Source organism: Stigmatopora nigra, chromosome 7 (genome assembly GCF_051989575.1).
Source record: "Stigmatopora nigra isolate UIUO_SnigA chromosome 7, RoL_Snig_1.1, whole genome shotgun sequence".
Classification (NCBI taxonomy): Eukaryota; Metazoa; Chordata; class Actinopteri; order Syngnathiformes; family Syngnathidae; genus Stigmatopora; species Stigmatopora nigra.
In genome coordinates, this window is record NC_135514.1 from 9,104,312 (window position 1) to 9,125,942 (window position 21,631).

At 42.0% G+C, this 21,631-nt stretch overlaps 1 protein-coding gene across 5 annotated transcripts; it reads right to left on the reverse strand.

Annotated features, from left to right (window-relative positions):
* Positions 1 to 196: 196 nt before the first annotated feature.
* Positions 197 to 20,718, reverse strand: LOC144199891 (uncharacterized). 5 transcript variants are annotated; one of them, XM_077721777.1, is made up of 14 exons: positions 20,468 to 20,708; positions 14,609 to 15,426; positions 8,831 to 12,512; positions 7,119 to 7,425; positions 6,767 to 6,943; positions 6,105 to 6,199; positions 5,945 to 6,018; positions 5,438 to 5,483; positions 5,319 to 5,359; positions 5,173 to 5,243; positions 4,910 to 5,085; positions 3,434 to 3,528; positions 3,166 to 3,337; positions 197 to 2,288 (listed from the first exon to the last, which is right to left on the reverse strand). In XM_077721777.1, exons 2-13 carry the CDS (start codon positions 15,236 to 15,238, stop codon positions 3,182 to 3,184), a joined length of 5,550 nt encoding a protein of 1,849 aa, XP_077577903.1. In that variant the 5' UTR covers positions 15,239 to 15,426; positions 20,468 to 20,708; the 3' UTR covers positions 197 to 2,288; positions 3,166 to 3,181. The 5 variants fall into 5 exon arrangements, 4 of the variants coding, with proteins under 4 accessions (XP_077577903.1, XP_077577904.1, XP_077577905.1 ...); XM_077721778.1 differs by having other exon boundaries at positions 778 to 2,288; positions 14,609 to 15,423; XM_077721779.1 differs by lacking the exon at positions 20,468 to 20,708 and adding an exon at positions 15,720 to 15,858 and having other exon boundaries at positions 778 to 2,288; positions 14,609 to 15,423.
* Positions 20,719 to 21,631: the final 913 nt, after the last annotated feature.

Sequence of the window (21,631 nt, forward strand, 5' to 3'; positions counted from 1 at the left end):
ACATTTTTCTATTATATGATTTATTCTGTTATATTTTCATTTTTTTACTCAAATGATGAACAAACTGTAGGCTCATTTACCTGATAATCTGTCCCTGGGTCTTTTTCCCTTTAAAATAAATACTTAAAAATAGTTACTTGTCCTAATTATTTGTTAATTCAACAGGCAAGGACAACTAAAAAAACTACAATGCGAATGCCCATCCACAACATCGTCTTTTAATATCAATAGCAACGTAAAAATATCATGTGAACAAAGAAAATAGACAATTTAAGCGACTTTACCTGCTAAAATCAGTATACGTATCCGATACGTATCTAATTAGTGCACTGCTGATTGTTTGCAGCCACTAGTGGGTTGACCGTCATTTCGTACGCATGCGCAGATCTCCTTCCACGACAATATAGCGTTACCGTCGATCATTTTTTACTCATCTTTCTAAATTGACCTGCCTCCACTCTATAAAAAGTCGATATTGTATCTTGTACCCTCCATTAAAGCAGTCCTTTAACCGAGAGAGAGGACGCTTGTAAAACACATCAACACCCTTTGAAATGTCCTTGGAACGCTGCTATAAATAGCGGCCATGCTTGTTTTTGAAGGGCGAAAGAGGAGAATAATTCCCCGGAGTGATCAGCGGCCCTCCCCCACACCTTGGAATCACGCTCACGTTCTCCATTATGGGTCATTATGGAGGACAAACACTTCCTAAGCAACAGTCGTTACACGCCACTAGATGTCACTGTTCCGCAGTTTCAGATGAACCAACACTAGACGTTTGTAGCTGGTGGACATAAAAGTTTTTTTTTTAATTATACTATTGGATATAAGCAAAAACAAAAATAATCTTATCTTTCTACATTTCTTAAAGTTACACGTCGTTAGAGGCAGCAGGCAAAGGTTACAAGTCATGCAAACTAGATAACTCTTTTTAGGTGTACCTTTGCTATAAAGTTTATAATAATCCACTTGCAGCAATGCACTGTTTAAAAAAGGTAAGGGGGTATACATATATATGCAGGATATGTAAACAGTCAAAAAAATTGCACTTTCTTGGCTTATGGTTACTTAAAAAAAGCCACAAGAAATCAAAATTCACTTATCAGTACAAACATGCATGTCTAAAAAAATACAAATAAAAAAAAAAGAGGAATACAATCATAGTCTAAAGAGAACTGTCTAATGTATTGGTCAGCTATATAAAAGTCTTAATAGTTTTGTTATGTACTTGAAATGAAATGCTAGTTATTGTCCAAATGGCACAAATGCCCTTAAAATGAGAACAATCAATGAATAACTTGTACACAAAAATAAGACATGACAAATGTATTAAATAGTCCTAATTATAAGAGATATTGCTTGGACACAATACAGCATGGCACTTCCACTTATCATTCCATGTTTGCCATCTTTTTTTCTATTTCTCTCTCTTTTTTTAAACACCCTGGGACATTCTGATTGTCAAGAAAACATTCTCAAAGGCAATCTAAAATATATAAAGAGACAATTGAGCTTCCCTTCTTCCCAGGAAGCAAAATACTTGAATAAAATAGTTCACAATGAACATTCCTTAGTGTTCACTGGTTTCTTTTGCACACAAAAAAATAACATTTTTCTTATCAGAAGTTTTTTTGCATGGATGCCAAAATTCCTCTAATCATTAAAAAAAAGGAATCCACTTAACAACCCTCCCCCCTTGTCTTTGTATTCACTGGTTTGTAAAGTGAAGAAAAGCCAAACAAGTGCTTTTAAGCTCGCACGCTTCCTCTTTTTTTTCCCTAAAGGTGCAACGTGACTTTGGAAGCTTCATTTGAGACCTATTTAGCGCCCCCAATCCGTAGTCTGACGACCACCAACGGCGTGCACGTATGTTCTCTTCCCCCATTTGCGTAAAGTTGCCCAAAAAGGAGCAAATAAAGTCTTGTTTTTTTCTCCTGGGGCGTACACATACTTCTTTAGTGTCTTTAGCGTGCTAGGGCACTAGTGCAAATTAATTTCAGCTGGTCTGTTTCTGTCGATCCTCCCCTCGCTTGCGTTCTGGCGCTTTTTTTTCTTTTTTCCCTCTCCCTCTTTCATCCTGGACAAAAGATGTGTTGCCATGGTTTCATCCTTGGTGTGATGCCCTTCAGAGCGCTTGGTTCGGCGTTTGTCAGCACACGCGCTGTGATGTCTTGCTCACGGTTTGAAATTCTCCTGGCGTGGTTGTTGTTTGTTTTGCCATTGAAAAGCAGCACCTGCCTGCGGGTCCTGCGGCACGCCTGCTCCTTTTTACTCTTGAGTACTCCCGCCTGGGTAGAAGAAGAGGGGCTGTCACTCAATCAATGTTTCAAGCCTTCGCATCAAATCATTGGCTGTCATTGACGACGCTAGGCAGTTAATCCATTTGGAATGATTGTTGCATTATCTCCCTCATCTTATTTTTCTGCTTTATCCTCATTAGGGTCACGGGGGGTGCTGGAGCCAATCCCAACCTAAATTGGTTGCCAGCCACTCGGAGGGCAAAAGGAGAAGGACAACCAGGCACATTGACACCCATATCTAGGGGCAATATATTATCCAATCAGCTACCATGCATGTTTTTGGGAATGTGGGAGGTAACCGGAGTACCCGGAAGAAACCCACACAGACCCGGGGAGAACATGGAAACTTCACACAGGTGGATCAACATGGACTTGAATCCAGGATCCATCAATATGCATTAGGTGGATTAAATAAAACACATAATGACCGAGATTTAGTTAAAATACTTTTCAATCTTAAACATCTTCCAACATTATTCCTAAAACCCTTTGCAGAACCGACAGTATGAAAATTAGATGCTTGAGCAATAAAATAGCTATGACTTTTTACTCCTTGGTTATTCCATTTGCTGCTAGTTTTAAATGATAGATGTCAAACTAGCAGCAAAGGGACCAGATTTAGCCCGCCACATAATATTGTTAGTTTGACACCGCTGTCTTAAATGGTTTATTGATTAATGTGCTTGAAAATATATAGTTGTTTTGCCAATACCCTCACTACAGCCGAATTGAATGTTTATTTCATGGTAATATTTCTTATAAAACTTTTGTAATAGATTATTTCGGTGCCTGCAACTTTAAGAAAGCCTTGTGGCTTTTGTACAAACACTAGAAAAAGTCCCATTGTATCCCACAATCCACTTGCCTCTATGCGGGTTAGCTTATGAATGCTGTAGGGTCAAAAGTAAATCATTCAGCCGCTTTCTCCTCTGTTCTCTGCTGCTTTCTCCCACTTTGTCTTGCTCGCCAGCTTCCTCCGCCTCCACCTCCTCTTCCTCCTCCTCGTCTAGATTTTCTCTGTTCTGGCTCTCTGTGGGCTGCAATGAACATCATTCAGATAAACTACGACTACTAAAGGATGCAAATTGAAAGATTGGATTCATCATTGACTTTTCTGTCGTCCGTGCACTTACGCCAGGGCTGGCATTGAGCGAGCTGGGGGTGTCGTGACTTCCCGGGTGGGGTTCACTGCTGGAAATCGTCACCTCCACCACCCCCACTGGTATATCTGGAAATGGAATGAAGACAAGTTGGGCGCTATTTGACTAAAGGTGATCTAATAAGAACAGAATTGTGATGGAAAGCCCACTAAAGAAAATGTCCAAACCTAATTCCTAATTCATAGAAGCTCCATCCCTCTATTTGCTTTAGCCTACCATAGTCATCTACCTAAAGTTGTGGTCCGTATTTGACCATGATTGCAGTCTTGGACAACAATCAGCGGATGACAGAGATGGGAAGAGTTTTTTGTGTGCATAAGCATTTTGTGGTTGGAAAAGCACTTAAGTGTTTGCTGCAGCCCGTGATGCACAGAGCCAACAACAAGCATGGTGGGCTGTGAGAGCAGCACACAAGCATGCTTTTAAAGCAAAAAAAGTCAGCCACATCTATTCAGATCAACACTAAAACCCTATTGTATACCTAAAGCACAGTGCCAGTAAAAACTTTGGACGTTCTTGCCCGTTAACTCCTTGGCTGCCATTGACCGCTTTTTCTAAAACCTTTTTTTTTTTTTTGTGAGCAACAAGACAGAATAGTACTTGTAATGACAGAGGGAAAAATCTATCTTCCTTTACCCAAAAATAAGATGCAGCATATGCTTTCCTTAACAAAATTAGAATCACATGGCTTAGAGAAATTGCTACATTAATTTTCATTAGAGGAGCATTACTTAAATTACATCATGTCTCTAAGTCTTTTTCACGTCTTGAAAATTAATAATGTGGGGAACAGTGTGAGTGTGAGCCAAATGTGAGAATACTCTAACATATTATCTGACTGAATTTACTTGCAAAGTAAAGACAGAGTAGTGAACGGCAGCAAAACAATTAAATTATAATAATAATTATAATGAATGCCAATAGAAATTACTTTCCTTCCTATATTGACATTAGACCAAGGGTGGGCAAATTTTTGGGCCCGGGGCCACATTGACTGTAAAAATTTGACAGATGGGCCGAGTCAGCACAAGATACGATACATATAAAAAAGTGCATCCGTTAACAGTACATATGAAACAGAAAAAAAAGGACTAAAGTATTAATATACGCATCACTCATCATTAAAGTAAAAAGTATAAAGTACAAAGTAAAGTAAAAAGGAATGTATTAAGAAGTATTCAAATTTAATTTAAAAAAAGATAGAGAGGCTGTAAAACACGAAAAACAAAGAGTGGACAGAGCTACTGTCACTGGCACAGTTTGCCCATGTCTATGTTAGACAGTGTGGCAGACATTAAAATTTTGAACATTATTATAGCCCTAAAAGAGTAAAAATACTGTGCATATATATGCTCATGCTAACTTATATCTATATGTATTAAAGAATGGTGTATTGCACGTGGGACACCTACAGAAACAAAAACTAACACACACATTTGCTTCATGGACCTGACTTGAAGTGGCTATCATCCACGCTGGCTCCGTCCCCACACACGACACGCCAGTCCCTGTCTTCGGCCTCGCTGTCCCCCTCTCGCCTTCCCTCCATCCTCAGTCGGATTTGTCGCTCCCTCACCAAGTCCCAGTTCCTCACCAAGAACACACGATGTGTCACCACAAAGTTCCTGACCCAAATTGAAACATATCAGCCTCGGTTAAGTAACATGGCCTCAGAGGGCTGAGGAAAAGGAATCGCAGTTTTTTTGGCGTACCGCTCATCTCTGCTCAAAGGCTCCATGTTGAGGTGAGGAAATAGGGTGGCCAGGTCAGGTGGGCTGTCCTCCTGAGTGTGGAAAAGTAACAAATTGTTAAGCTTGCAGGTTCTGCACCAATAAAACAAATTGTCATTGTCTCCTACCGCTGTGTGCTCAGAGGGGAAAGTCCTCTCCTTCAGTCGACCTGTGTGTGAAAAGTTCACAGTGAAAACCTATTGGAGTACATTGATTGGAAAACATACATTGCATAGACAAAACTCACAGTAGTGTCGCTTTCTCTTCAAAGGGAAGGCAGGTTGCTTCTCAAGCTATTGGGAAATAACAGGTACAAATTTAAGCGGTCTGGGAAATTTCACTGAAAAATTAATGACAAATTTGCATATTTTTTAGACATAAAATAGCCGGAACATACCGTTATTATAGGTTAAATATTAGTGGAGAAAACATTTGAATAATCCTTTTAAAACTACACAGGTAGGTGATTTTTTTTTAATTAAAAGGTGCATCCAAACTGAGATAATTGCAACATTAAAAACTACAAAGGGGTATACTGAGCTTTTTTTAGGTTAACGTTTGACGTGCTGATAATAATCAATGTCCAGTTCATTTAGACTGGGAGGACTGACTGTGAATGCTTATTTCCAGTAGTGCCCTTTAATAGAGTGAAATTAAATGAGCTCTTAATACAAAATGAGGTTACTTATATAGAATGTCCTCCAGATACTATCATAAAAGTAAATGTTCTTGTTTGCGCCCAGCTTTGTTTTACCTGATTGTGCTGCCAAAGCCACATGACATCATAGGGTAACTGGAAATGAATCCTCTTCATTCTCAAGTACTTTCCTGTAAGGTACAATCACGGGATTGGATGAATGGTCACGCTGACTTTGAACCCTGCTTTTTCTTGTCCATTTATATTCCATACTCACCAACGTGGATGGGTGCTGGTAAAAGGTTGTATTCCCGCTCGCTTGGTTTGTCCTCTGTGCTCCCTCGAGACAAGGCTTGCGATTGGTATGGGGCACTGAAAATAGAGGTTGAAAAAAAAAAAAAGAATAAAATGTAAGCAATGCTGAATTTCAAACGGGCTTGTATAATTTTGAATTTAACAAAATCTAAATAATGAAATAAATCTCCATTGCAAAGTGAAAAATGCCATCTTTCATTGGCTTATTGTGGTATTAAATGTAAAATTGTATTGCACAGCTACAAATAACAATTTGTTTAAATGAATAATTAATCGGTTATAGTAGTTTTGGGGAAAACAAGACTGGAAAAACTGCAAATTATTTATTTATAAATATATAGCCAAGTATATTTAAAATGATGGTTGCCATGTACTCTGTGAGTGGCGGCATACCTTTCCTCATGAACAGTTTGTATCACATACCGTGACATACTTTGTTCGGATATAAAAAGCCCTTACTTCCAAACTGTTGTCATTTCTCTTTCTTACAATAAGGGCGTCAGGCTGAGTATTACTTTTACTTTACCTACTCGAAACCAAAATAACTTCAAATGATTTGTTACCAATTAAACCCTAAATCTCAAAGATGTCGTTTTTCAAGAAAAAGAACCACTACAGACTTACTCTGTCATTTTGTAATCATCAGAGTAAAGACCTGCGCTCATATAGGTCTTTCTAGGAGGACCATCTTCGCTCTTGTCTCTTTGGACATTTGCCGATTGGGATGGAGTCTGTTCGGCTGCCAACGGGCCGAAACATTCGACGGCCGTGTCGCAACGCTCCGGCTCGACCTCGGCGACACTAAAGGGAAAGCATGAAGCGAGAGATAGAGCGACAGGGAGGAAAAAAAAGAGAAAGAAGAGGCACTGGTTTAGCACACAGTGCTGAAATGTGGCCGGTTAATATGAGTGTATCTTATACAGCAATGAGAGTTTTAATTGTGAGAGAAAATTATTTGGGATTGGGGAGTGTTTACCTCTCGTGAAAGGGCGAAGTGTCATATTTTCTTTTCCGTCCTCGCTTCTTTTTGGCCTGCGGTTCAGAATCCATCACCTGCTGCACCGAGCATACACCCGCTACATCGCCCGCTTTCCTCTGTCCGGCGTCGTCGTTATTACGAGCGAATCCTCGCAGGATGTCATCTGATGACACGGGAGGAGGCAATGTTGAGGGCAGAGGGCGTTTCCTAGGTCGACCGGGTCTTCTTTTGTTTTTGTCATCGGTGCTGTGTGTTTTTGGCAAAGGTTTCAGCTGCCCGCGGCTTCTTGGGTCACCTTGTAAAGCTGCAGTCAGTGTAATAGAGAAGGAAGAAGAAGGGGAGGGGTGTGGGGTATAATAAGCGGCGGGGAGGAAATGAGACAGATGTGGATCAGTGATGAGGCCTGAAAGAGGTGTGAGGGGAGGCCATTCTAGGCTGACTCATGCAGATGGACCACCGATTAGATGAGTCACAGCATTTTCTCAGCCCACCTAACTTCTGCTAAAGTGATTTATACACTCGCAAGCCAGCTAATACGAGAGTCCTCGACTTACGATGTCCTTTACCTACAATGTTTCGACTTTGCGATGCCCGTCCACCATTGAGGCCCCGCTCCATAGTTTTTAATTAGCTTATACATAGTGTTTGTCTGTGTTCTGCAAAAAAACATATTTGCCTTTTTTTACATTTTGGCCCTAAAGAAAAACAGCTGGTCTTCCGGTTTCATCCAAAAGAACAGCAATCACCATGGAAACACAGCTCATCATCATGAGAAGAACAGAGAAACGCATGGGGTTAAATATATTCTGCATTCAGACCAAAGTTATACCAATAAAAACATGCCTTGCTCGTCACCAAATGCCATTTTGAGGTTACACAGACAATACGTTGCCAACAGTCAAAGTCAACCAAAGTTCACAAAACCAAAAAAATAACAAATAAGATTTCCTAAACATGTTTCACTCACATTCTTTGTTTGAGAACCTCACAATGGCTCACTAATTCTTTATCAATCACTGCAAAGTTAAGCTTTCGTCTATCTTGCTATTTTCCTACAACCTCTGACATGGTGCCACTTTTTGCTTATTGAATCTGTCCAAGTCAAATAGGTCCTGTCGGCTGACGGCCTGTCCTTAAATAGCCAATCTTGTGGTTAGTTAATGACTGTGCTCTCTGGGTAGCCTTGGGCTCAAACGTTGTGCGGTTTGCTACAGCCCCAAGGAAGATTTTTTTGGCTGGCTTTCATCAAGACTCTAAAGCCTTAACACTTTGGCAAAAAAAAAATATAAGAAATTCCAACAGAAAGCAGTTACCAAGTGGTTGTGTGTGTGTGTGTGTGTGTGTAAAACACATCCGCTGAGCCGCAGAAGAAGGCTATAAAAAGACAAGTCTGATCCTGTCTCAATCGGGCACCAGACTTTTATGTGATCTTAAAAAAAATTAAACGTCACATTTTTTTTACAGTTACATAACACAGGAATATATCAATCTTTATATTTATATCACACAGCAACTAAAATTACACTAATTCAAAGCGCTATCACTCATATGATTGCCTTGGGATATGCATGGATACTTTTCCAAAATGTAAGAATAGAAATAACACAACAAATGCATGCTATGTTTATAAAGTCACTTGGGAGACAAATCTCCAAATGTTTGATCAAAAACCTATAATGTGCTGAATAATGAAATTACAAGCATCTCACCTGCTTCTCTCCTCTGTGACCAAGCTGGCTCATCTCTCCTCAATAACCTATCTCCAATTCCTGGATTTCTACTGGCCAAGCCGCTCCTCCCTGGTGTTGCCACGCCAACTGACGTGAACAGGTTGGTGTGTGTTGGGGATGGAGGCGTCTCGCTTGGGTGGGAGTGCTGTAAGTCTTCTGTGGCATCGTCCTCTGGGTCGGAGGCAATCGGCAGGTCAGCCCTTCGAACGAAAGATCCCCAGCGGTTGTTTGGCAAACCCGCACCTTGAAGTTTGGTCCAACTTTGTCCCAGGCCACCCCACCCACCTCCAAATGAAGACAGGTGAGAAGAGCCCAACCCAACAGAGAAAAAGGATGAATGTTTTGCTCTCTCCCCTAAAGATGTTGTTGTGGCAGAAAAGGAATTGTTTGCGTTCTGACGTAACCATGGCGATTCTTTGAAAAGCATCCCCTCAATTCCTCTTGTGCTTTTTCGCCCTCCTTGCCCCAATATATACCTTGACTTTGAAGGGGGGAAAGTCTCTCTCACCACTACATCATCCTTCTCTATATGCTCTTGTAATGCCCCCTTGCCTTCTGAGTTGCGTTCACAGTGTCTTTGTTTATGTTTATGCTTGTGACTACAATCATACGGGAGACTCGATGCCAAACCTAAATTAGGGCCTCCTCCGTTGCCTTCAATCTCCCCTCCAAGAGATCCTTCTCTCAGCAGCCTGTTCCTACGCCTGTGAAACCTGGCTGGGTTCAGGAGGATGTGGGCATGGTGGGGCTGTTGAGAGGCATACTGGTGAGCAGAGGGAAGTGGGTATGACCCAGGAAGGTGGTGGTAAAGTGTTGTGGCTGGCGTGTACGGGCTGTAGAAGCCCATGTTGTCAATGGTCTCCTGGTACTTCGATGGGCAGCCACACTGTCTCCGTTCCGGTTTTCTGTTGCAATGCAATGTCTGACACGTGTAGAAAGGTTGAGGGGGAAAGGAAGGATTGGCGGCATAAGATGACGGATGAGGTGAATAAAAGCCATTAAGATTGATCCTGAAGATGTTGGAACGGTGAGAATGTGAGGAGTGATGACGCCTGGCTCCATCAAAAGCCTGGCTTAGCTCTGTTCTGGCCCAGCCTCGTCGACCAATATGGACTTCACTGAATTGTCCGATAAGTTCTTCCAGTTCAGACAGAAACTCTGGATCTTGCATGAGCAGCTGCTGGTGTTTCTTTTTGTGTTTGCTTTTCTGTCTCTTCAACATGTTGTGACCAAGGCAAGGGAAGTAGTCTGAATGAGTGCACTTGTTATGTCCAGGACAGGGACAAAGGCAAGCACATGAAGAGGGGCGGTTGTAATCCCGCCTTCTGTGCCTATGGCGGTGTCGCTCAGCAGAAACGGAATTATCAACTGGATTTTTATGTCTAGTCATAAGAGGCTCTGCCAGAGAGGACAGGTTCCGACCCCCTAGAAAACCCATAGACCCTTGACGTAGGGCGAGCATGCCTCTAGGCCCCCTTGATTCCGCTCGTTCGCAGACACTGTTGTTATCCGTTCCGATGCCACTATCGCTGGGTAACGTCTCTTCGCTGTGTGATTCACTTCTGGGTGAAGGGGTGGCATCTTTAAGGGGACCAGGGGAACCGGGTGTGGGGTGTACTGGTGCGGAGTAGGAGGAGGAAAGTCTACATGATGACTGGTGAAAGGGGAAGTGGTGCCTGCCTTGGCATGGACAACTTTTCTTCACAAAGGGAGATAGGGAGGAGGAGGATGGGGGACGGGGTGAGGTGCAGGAAGACGATGGCGAAGGAAGGGAAAAAGGGGGAGGAAAACGCAGAGTAGAAGTTGGTTCTGTGACGCTTCCTTCACTGTAAGGGCTCTGGGCCCCGCTGGAGTGAGTAAGGGATGGCGATGGAAACGGGTGGGCAACTGGAGGCTGGTTGGACATGAAGAGCGATGTTTCAGTGGGCTGGCTAAACAAAGATGGCTGACTGTAACTGTGGGATTTCAAATGAGTCGTTTGGGATTTTGGCTTACGTCCTCGTCTTTTGCCCATGTAAATGGTTCCTCTCTTGCTAACATTGATTTGAGGGCCCAGCTTGGTTCCAAAGGACGAGGACAAGTCAGAGAGTGTTGGCACTGTCGAAGGTTCCATCAACTTGAATGTTCTCGGAGTATCCTCTATACCTTTAACAATTTTGCTCTCCTTTGCCGCATTGTCAGGCGTCATAACCTTATTAAGTCTTTTCTTCTTCCTTTTCTTCATCTCATTGATCAACCTCCTCATTTTTAGCTGCCTGTTTCCCTTTTCAGGAGAAGGAGGAAGATCTCTATTCATTTCTGTGATGCCTGTTTGCGACGGGTTGCTGGTAGAGGGTTGTTTGCGAGGCCGGCCGCGCTTCTTCTGAGTCAAATCCAACGTTGGGCTATTCAGAACACCGTCACACTCTAGAAATGCAACTTCCTCAGGTGAAAGCCTAAGAGGGGGGTCACTATAGATCATGCGGTGGGATTTGGGACGGCCCCTTCTTCGAGCTGGGATCGGAGAGCTTTTGAATACAGATGGTTTATCATCAGATATGGGACTGTGACTTGGGGACAATTGCTTGGTTGTGGAGGAGTTTGGGGAACAAGGTGGACTGGAGTGAGTAGACATCTTCTGAAGGAAACTCTGTTGAGAATCTACTTCTTGGTTTTCCACCCTCTGAGCACGGTGAACTAATTTTGTCCAACTAGGCCTTCGAGCTTTTCGTTTTTTGAGCGGTCTGCTGTCTTGGTCTTGGCAAGAAGATGACACTGAGATAGAGGCTAAGGCAGAAGATGATGACGATGATGATGAATCCTTGGGCGGCTCTATTGAATGTTTGACAATGTCATTGTCTTTTGACCGAGTGCTGTCAGGATTTGTTACCTGCAAATCAGTTTGTTTGATATCTCTCATGCTTGACCCTTTGTCAACTACTTTATATGATTTATCCAATTTACCCATATTGTCCAAGTTTGGGTCCTCTTTTCTGTACTTCTCTAAGCTCATCTTGTTTTTCTCAGCTTTTTCTCCAGTCGTCAGTACGTCACTACATTTATGATCTTTGCCCTCGCGGGATTTGCCATCCTTTACTTTGTCTTTTTTCTTCTTTTTTAAAGCTTCCTTTTTAGCTCTTTTTGACTCTGGTCCATCTGCGTTTGCCTTTCTCTCTTTGTGTTTGTCTTTCTTTGCCTTGCGTTCTTTATCTCGCTTTTTGTCATTTGAGTGCTTTAGGGAGGCATCCGGAACTTGTGACTGAGCAGTAGATATATTGAGAATGGGGAAGGGTTTTGATTTAGTGGTAACTGAAGGGGAGTTTCTATTTTGCGCCAAGCAAAACTCGGTTTTTGAAGAACTTGGAGCTGCGGTGTCCACAGACAATGAAGGGCTGCTGTGCTTTGCAGTCTTGATTGATGGATTATCTCCAAGTTTGTCTTCAGAGCATCTTCCATTCGAAAGTCTCTTCGTTTTTTTGGTTTGGACCACACCATTGTGTTTCTCCGCCAGATTTTCGGTGCATGTCCTAGAGGGGTTAGATTCCTGGTGACCAGTGGCCGAGCATGGTTTAAGCACTGCAGTGAATGGCTGCTCCAGGATGCCTGAGGTCTTCTCTTTCTTCCCTCTCTCCGAAGAACCGGTGGAAGTCACGTCTGTGTTACCGGCCAGTTTGAGGGGAACCTGAAAAGTATAAATAGGTCATTTTTTTTACGTACAGTGCAATGATCAACACCAGCGGTCTCCAACTACCAGTCCGTGACAAGAAAATGGTTGGGGACTGTTGCGATACACTATGTCTGCCGTTGACAACACTCTAACTCGCATCGGTTGTGTGGGGAAAACAATATCAGAAATGCTTTTGTGTTTGTCCGCCCATTAAAGTCCAGACTGAACACAAAGTAACTCAATCAGGCAGAGAAAGGAGGGCACAGGGAAGGAGGTGACGGAAACAGGAATGGAGAGAGGGGGGGGGGGGGGGTGACACAGAAAGGAAAGACAACAGAAGAGACAGTGGGAGCAGAAAGGGAGTGAAAGATAAATGAGAGCAGGTAGAGAAACGCAGGGATGTAAAAATAGAAGAGAGGGACTGATATAGAGCGTTGGCCAGCAAGAGAGCGCTGCCTATTGGTCACTATAAATTGCCACTAATACAGATGAGGAGGCCTGACATTTTGTACTTGTCCTGTAATTTTGGTAGGCAGCAGCTTGAGTGGCGTTTGTGCAGCTAAAGCAATAAGCTTTCCCTCGGGCCATCGTCAGAAGGACGGCCGGACCAATGCCTGTAATGGCCAAGTGGTTGCTGTGCCACTGTCCTATTTATAGGCCCCGTTTAGTTAAATGTGCTGCTTGCTTATAAGGATTGAGACAATTGCTCATATGACCTTATGATTATTATGCAGCTAAGTGTAGTGAATTAGACCTGGTGGTTAGCAACAGCAACAAAAAACAATGCACAGCTACTCTACCGTATATATGTCATTAAAAGTAAACCTCGCATTGAATTAATGTTTTTCTTTATTGTTTTCATGCGTATGTTTGTGTGTATGTGTGAATAGTTGATTACAATTGCTTTTCTAACTCAATATGTTCACCAAATGAGGACATTTTCAATTGGTTAAGGTATAATGGGACATCACAGTTTATAATCCAAGCACACGCCTACATTATACTTCCTAAATACTCACTCACCAAGGGCCACGTGAGGTCATAATATAAGCGCCCACTGACACCGCATTCAACGTCCAATCAAAATCCACATTTTAACTCTTAAAAATAAATATTCAAATTCAATCCAGCCAGAAACATATTAACAAGAATGTGCGGCAAGCAAATATAACCAATCAAATAAACTTGAAAAAACACATTAAGCCATCTTAAACACATTCAAAATAATGTCACAAAAATAAAGGTCACCACACTTTTTAAACCAGCTTAAGGTAACTATCGAGGTATCCATTTATGGAGATTGAACACTGAAAAGATAAGCAGAGATGTCACACATTACACAGCGGCTTTACTTCACGCCGAGCAGAGTTCTGTTCTTATGTCAGTGATGTAACGTGAATTTGTGCACAAAGCGGAACATGGGAAGGTCTATCATTAGCGTGAATGTAGGTCTTTTATGACACCATGTTCTTCTTTAGACGACACAAATTGAGCCCAAGTACATCAGTAGTGTACTCCATTTGGATACAAATCCACAAGAAATTCAAATAATTGAAAAAGAAATGTACTGCATCTATGCATAGAATTTGTCCTTAATCCGAGACTAAAATTAATTATATAACTCTTCAAAACCAGGTGCACATTTTGTTCCTTGCTCTAATCTCTTTGAAAAGTGATGCAAGAATTTCACTTTCCTTTAAAATAGGCGGCAGCTGTTTTAATGCTTATTTCTCAGCATTCAGACACAATAATAGTTTTAATACCACCAGCTGACAGGCAAGTCACATGTGCTCTTGAGCACAAGTAGGTGTCACTCATAGAGAAGAATTTAAAGTGAATTATCACCTGTTTCTGTGCCTCCCATTAGCTTTCCTGAGATTTACTACTGAGTTAGTCCTCATTGCTTTTCGCTTGCAACAACAGTTAATTGTCCTGCCTCTTATGGAGCAGTTATAAAAGCCATTTCTCAGCCCTGAGTGGAGACATGAATGAATGTGTCCCATGAAGTTGAGCATCTTAGTAAGCAACAGTTTGCAGCGCAGTTCAGCATTTCTTCAACAGGAACGATTTTGCTCACACTTAGTTTAAGCATTGAAAGAATCTCAACTTACCTGTTTGGCAGACTTGGTCCCTGTATTGGATATGACTGAGGCTACAGTGGAAAGTGTAGCATTTGCTGGTGTTAAAGGCTGCGCCGTCGTCACCACCGTCGCCGCTGATGCTGATGTTGCTGATAATGACTGCAAAGTGGCAGATGCCGTTTGTTTAAAGGCAGTCTGGATGCCATCTGAGCCCAAACGGTTTTCCCTGTTTGTATCGCCAGGGTCGGCGGCAGTTCTGGTGGGCACCACCCCTCCTCGACCCGGCTGCCTCTGATAAGTTCTGATGGTGGGTTTGCAGACGTAGCTCTCCAGAATCTTGGGTGGCTTTTTAGTGCGCTTGGCTTGCACTCCAATGCGGAGACGCACGTTTCCGTCAGGAGAGCTGGTCTCTCTGCCACATATCTGAAGCTGCTGCTGCCCGGAGCCCCCACAACGCCCCTCAATGAGCAACTCCAGCACCGCCCCCTTGTCCCCTTCCCTCTTCTTCACTCGCTTGTCCTCCTTCTTTCCCACGTCTGTATCCTCCGTATCCACACACGTTCTTTTCTCTTGGTCCAGACTAAAGTCCTCAGTTTGGGGAGAAGAATCTAGAGTTGAGTCTGTCATTCGTGGGGTGGCCCCCTTCATTCTCTGGTCCATCAGAGAAGTCAGGGGGAAAGAGAAGAAGTCTGGATAGTTCCCACAATACCTCTAATGAGTTCTCTACTGCAGATGGAGGTGATGTTTTGTAAAAAACAAAAAATAATAAGAATAAATGATAAACTTAGTTGGTCTTGTTATCTCTGAGCAAATAGAGATCTTCTCCTTTGGGCTTTAGAGAATGCCTGCTGAGAAAGAGAAAGAGGAAGATAAAATCCAATGATTAGTCACTTCAGTGAGCACAGATGCTGAGCAGCAGCAGCAACGACGGCAGCGGCACAAAACCCGGGGAGGAAAATCCCCTTCCAAAAGGGCAGCTGCAAAGAGGCGCTACAGTGTATGTCCACAGAGATGATCTCATCACACAGAAGACCCCAAGGGGCTAATCAACACGGCCGATTCCCAGAATGCCAACACTCGACTGACTGGAAGCCAGACTTTGTCACATTAGTGTAAGAAAATGAAAGAACGCTCGACTTACGGCACCAGAAAACTTTCACGTTGGTGTGCTGTAATAATATCAGACACCTCGTTGACTCAAATCCCAAATTTACAGTGCACTACCCCCTCTCGGCGCCATCTTAGTGCCTTCTGTTCTCAGCTACTCCTTCTACCCTTCCCGGCAATGGGCTGTACTTTCTTTTCTCTCTGAAAAACTCCCCGTCTCATTTTTGGCAGTAAGCTTTTGCATGCATTCTCTATTAGCCCCCTCCCCTCACGCTCTTACTCTTTCTCTCCCCCTCTGTCCCTCTCTTTCCTTCTCACTCTCTCTCTCTCTGTTGCTCTCAGTAGACCACACAGCTGAATGGTCAACTCAAATGTTATATTCCTGTTAATCACAACCACATTCCCGCCTACACTTCATTCTTTTCCCCCTTTTTTTTTTACCTAAATCCCTCCATTCAGAGTACTCAACTCACCCCCTCTTTTCCCCCCTCAGTCATGGTAACACCGCGTCGGGAAACGGGGGAAAACTTATTTTTGGAAAGGAGTGCAAATTCTTTCTCCTCCCAATGCTTCCTCTGAGTCAAGCGAGCTTTTCATTGACCCCATTGTAAATGGACGTCTAATGTGACATTACAGCTAGTAACACACCCTAAAAACATTATCCCCACCAAAACAAACTTAGTCTTCTTGGTTCAGCCTAGATATGGATCCCTACTTAGTAAATGGTAAAACCTTCAACCATCGTTCATTTCTACTCACTGGACAACAAGCGAGACATTCATTTGACAGAAAAAATCAAACCTGGCAAAGAATTATTGCGTCTCTTATGATATCCAATCTAGCGTCTTGAGAGGAATCAAGGTAATGTTTTTTTATTTACCCCCACTCACACACACATCCCTTTACACCATTCGCTCAAATCAGACAGAGGAGCTCAAATCAACATCAGTTCCAGTAAGAGACGTTATGTAAGACCATTGGAAAGTATTTCCACTGCCATACCCTGCTGTGAAATTAAAACAATGTTTTAAACTGTTGCACATCTTCATCAATGACCTTCTCAGATTTTTCATAGAGAATAGAGATCCACTCCAAAGGCTCAGAGAAAATTACCTCAGATGCCATGTTTATGTAAAATGGATACTAAACTGTATTTATGGTTGAAACCAAGTAAACACAAAACATTTTAGTACCATTTAATCTCATTTTAGGATATTATTATGGAAAGGAAATAGTCTAATTTTATATATAGTCTATCTATTAATTTCAGACTCTAGAAATTGTCAAGCAGTTAATGAGACTTTGGTTATTTGGTATTATGAGCAAAACATTGTGAATGTGATTAAGTTGCCACAACTTTTACTTAGTATACAACCCCTGCTAAACAATCTAAAATAAAAAATAAAAAATGTATTTTTAATGTACAAAATGCATTTAAAATGTGTTAATCAGTTAAAACGCTCTGAAAGTGTGAAAAGGGTCAATCACTGGTGGTTCACCAAGGATCAATTATCAATTCATAAATAACAGGCCAAAGATACCGTACTTTTCACTCACCTATACATCAAGTACTACAATAGAAGTGGAATCCATTTTGCATAATATTATTTGACGCACTCCAGACAATTGCGGCCAAATATAATTTTAAATTGTATCAACATTAGAACGGCAGCTATTTCCCGTGACAGTTTGATGGGTGGCCCTGACACACAGAGTGAGCTCGGGCTCCTCGGCAGTGCCGAGGCGACGATTAAATCATGATAATGGCCCCCAACGCTTTTTTTCCGGCACCCTATAGCGGCGGCGTTATAATCATCAATAACGGTGAGCATCTGCCTGACAACAGCAGTGGTGTGAATGCTCAGCTGGATTTCAAGATGCTGTGTTGAAAAGCTTCAGGCACATCACCAACACATTCGCATGAAAAACTGAAAACGTTGGTTGACAAGCGCTTTTCCATACCACATGTGGCTAATTTTAGGTCTAATTAGTAAATGTGCCAACTGTATATATGACGATGTAACCAAATAAAACAAACCTAATCAACCAATTAAGACTACTTTTCCCTATTTAGACTCCAGGCTAATTAAACACTGGGTGTGTGTGACATACAAGTTTTGTCACACATATTCCAGACATTCCTGTATACGTGCAGCATTTAGAGCTCAGGGCAATGACTAAATATTCATTTTAGTAATTCAAATATCTTTTTATTTTGTAATAAAATATAATATAATGAAGCTTAGCTTGTTTTGTTTTGCCTTGATGTTGTAACCTTTTTAATTTTGTGTTATGTTCACTGAAAAAAACTTTTTAAAACTGAAATATTAAAAATATGAACATGCTAAAAACAGGCATAAATACCGTTGGAATAGTTACCGTCAAGTGAAAGATAGTCGCTGTAAACATCTAAATATTTAAACAAAAAAAACATTTTTTTGATAATGGAGAAACTAATGTTCAGGAAAGTTGCACTACTATAATACATATAATATATACTATACGTTTTAATATAATGTATACTATGAGTAGTTTACCGATTCTCAAGATGGAATTATGTGACATTATATTAAAATGTATAGTATATCTTATATTTATTATAGTTGTGCAACTTTTTCTAACCCAAATTACACATTTTTGAGCACAATACTATAGAAAAGGCAATAGGTGATCTCAGGTAGCTGATTGTTTGGTCAGGCGGCTGTTGCAGTGCATTATGGGATTTGTTGTTTGTGTGTCGTCGGAGCAAGAAGGAATCTGAAGAGGATGTGTTTCCCAGCATACTTTGCTATAGTCCCAAGTATCACATTTGTGTTACATACCTATTCAATGTGTTTCTTTTGTACAGGCACAAGTTAAAAGTGGAAGTGGTGTCATTTGGAGTGAAAATTATTGCTCTTGTCACTGCAATTAATGTCTTTGTGGTATCTCGGTAACATAATTGTGTGCTTTTGTATAATTTTAACAGGTGTTGTCCGGAACAGCAAAAACACAATTTGTATGCAATATTTTAAGCATGCCACACAAGCCAGTGCTTTCCTTGTTATTTTTCAAAAAAAAGGGCTGGAGGTTTGAAATTGAATATAAATTTGGGCTTGACTGTGATATAATGTATGTCATTATAAAACCAAAACAAAACACACTGTGCTTTGGTAGGTAACAATCTGCGCTTTCTCCAGAGTCCAAATGAGGCCGGTATTTTCCCATAGTTGTAAAAGTCAAGTGTACAAAAAGCAGAATCTTTAATGGGCCAACCCAGTGGCAAGCTACATTAGCTATGTTAATGTACCTCTGGTGGTTAATTATTGGTCTCAAATGCACTTTTCCCATAACCAGAAGGTCAATGCTACTATAAATCTACATTAATGTAACAGCTATAGCATAGTGTTCTTACTGACCCGTATGTAACTACAGCAGGATTTCCAGTGAATGGACAGTAATTAGATTTTAGATTTTTTAGCAAATTGCACTGTTGTGGTAAATTGAATAGGAAAAAAACATGAGCTCTCATCTCATTTTCTGAAACACTTTATCCTCACTAGGGTCATGCTGGAGCCTAACCCAGCTGACTTAGCGCCAGAAGTGGGGGACACCCCGAACTAGTGGCCAGCCAATCGCAGGGCACAAGGAGACAAACAACCATTCATACCCACACTTATACCTAGGGGCAATTTAGAGTGTCCAATCAGGCTACCATCCATGTCTTTGGAATTTGGGAGGAAACTGGAGTACCCAGAGAAAACCCACACATGCCCGGAGAGAACATCCAAACTCCACACAAGTGGACCGACCTGGATTTGAACCCTGGTTCCCCACTCATTTTGTACCAAAACTCCAAAACTCAAGTTTCAGAATAAGATTTTACGATTGCAGTGAATGGAAATTCCCAAAACAACAATTTGGCCGCCTGATGATGTAAAGCAGGGGTGGGGAACTTTTCTGACAGACAGAGCCATAAACAATTCATTTTCTAATGTTATTTCTTGATCCATTCTCAGAATTAAAAAATAAAGATATATATAAAAGTGTGATTAATTTATTGTCATTGCACCACTTTTAAAGTACAAAAAGTCTCTTTTGTGATTAAAGTGGAGATAGGGGTACTGTTAACAGCACAGTGACGCTCCTATTAGTGCCTTCGGAACTCAGCTCTCTCACCAGTGATTTCCATATTTTACCTCACAACGCATAGATAATCTGTATTGACAGTAGTTAAAATCTTCTTAAGGAAAGAACATTGGTTTTTGATGAGTAAAATCCTAAACATACTAAAATATTGCAATTTCATGAGGTTATTACTGGGTTTTTTTTTAAGTAGTAGAAGTTCCAATACTTCTTTTCTGTGTCTAACAACATATTGGCGGTTCCTTGGTATGTCAGTCGTACACTGTGTACCCAGATGGCAGCTGCGTAGGCTCGCTGACATTTCCACTCGAGCTCCTTCCACCGTGGGCAGCGGGGGTGTTGCCGCACGATCCTGTCAGTGTCACCGGGGAGAGAGCGTCCACGCACAAAAATCCCAACACAAGCCTGATCGGCACACTAGCACAGCACACACGTGTAGTTTGATCGTCAACGTACACACACACGGAAGTGGGTGCTGAAATCCGCCACCTTGTTTACGTGCTTTCCAGTGGAAACAACAGCGGGGAAACGCAGGACACTCGGCAACAAGGGATAAAATTAGCGCAAAGTGCACGATCGCGATGCTGTGTGGCGCTAACAGGCCCCACGACGCGTAGCCGTGACAATGTGGAATGAAAAGCCACGCAGGCTACTTACCTTACGAAGCCCGGAGCAAACTGCGTGGAAGCCGTGGGAGGTTAAGGTGTTGCTGTACGGTGCTTTTCCCGCCTCTGCCCTCTCGGTGCTGTCCCTCCATCTCCGCCCACTCGTGTGGCAACTCCCCCCACCCGTCGGAGTGAATGACGTGGCGTGACCGTGGATTCGATGAGTAAAAAGGTTAGAGCAAAAAGAGTTCCTATGGAGAGAGCGTCACTACCTTGGCGGGAGTGTTTTTATAATCGTACAGTAGATAGTTTCCTGTTCTCCGCTAGGTGACGCACTTGTTATGCCACTTCGTCCAATAGGAGTCTTTTGTATATGTTTTTTTCGGAGTCACTTCTCCGCCTGAAAAAGTTGCGTCGTTTGCCTCCAGTCAGATGAGTAGTGTAGTGTCCCACGGTCTTTGAACGCGTCTTCGCCGTGGATTTCGGTGCGGGGGAGGAATGAGGAAGGGGAAACAGTGAATACACACAGAAACATGACAAGGGGGAGGGAGTTTGTTTCCATTTAGCTTTATTTTTTTCGATCGCTTATCCTCAAAAGGGTCGCGGGGGTGCTGGAGCCCTGACTTGGTGGCCAGCCAATCGCAGGGAATAGGCAAACAGACAACCATGATAACCTAACCTTATATTTTTAAAATTTCATAGCACTGGGGGACAACTTGACACACAAATCTATTATTACAGGTCTGACAGCTATTTTTTAACTTTTTTAAGTTACTCATTCTGAGTAATACAATACAATTATCGTTGGTAATCATAAAAGTAGGTAATCAGAGCCCAAAGCCTCCCCAAGTCCCCTAGCAGAAAATCTAGGACATTCTCGGTCAGCTCATATAACTGATGGTGATATTATGCTCTTGTGACAGGACATGTATTAATTTGAGGATGGTAAAAGATGCCGACTCGGAGCTCTGGTTTCTGGGGCAATTTTCCCTGCTTGGCCTGGTTGGTAATCAAGCTTTGCATAAAGGATTAACTAACGTTTCAAGAGGCCCTGGAGCAACATATTTTTTATGCTTTATCTCCAGTCATTGCCTCCTACCTTAAGTGCTCGCTACCCATTCGGTTACAGTACTCTGAATTGAAAACATTCAGGAAACAACAATGTCCAAATTACTCACGGATTATAACATCAGAAAACAACATGTGTCATTTTTTA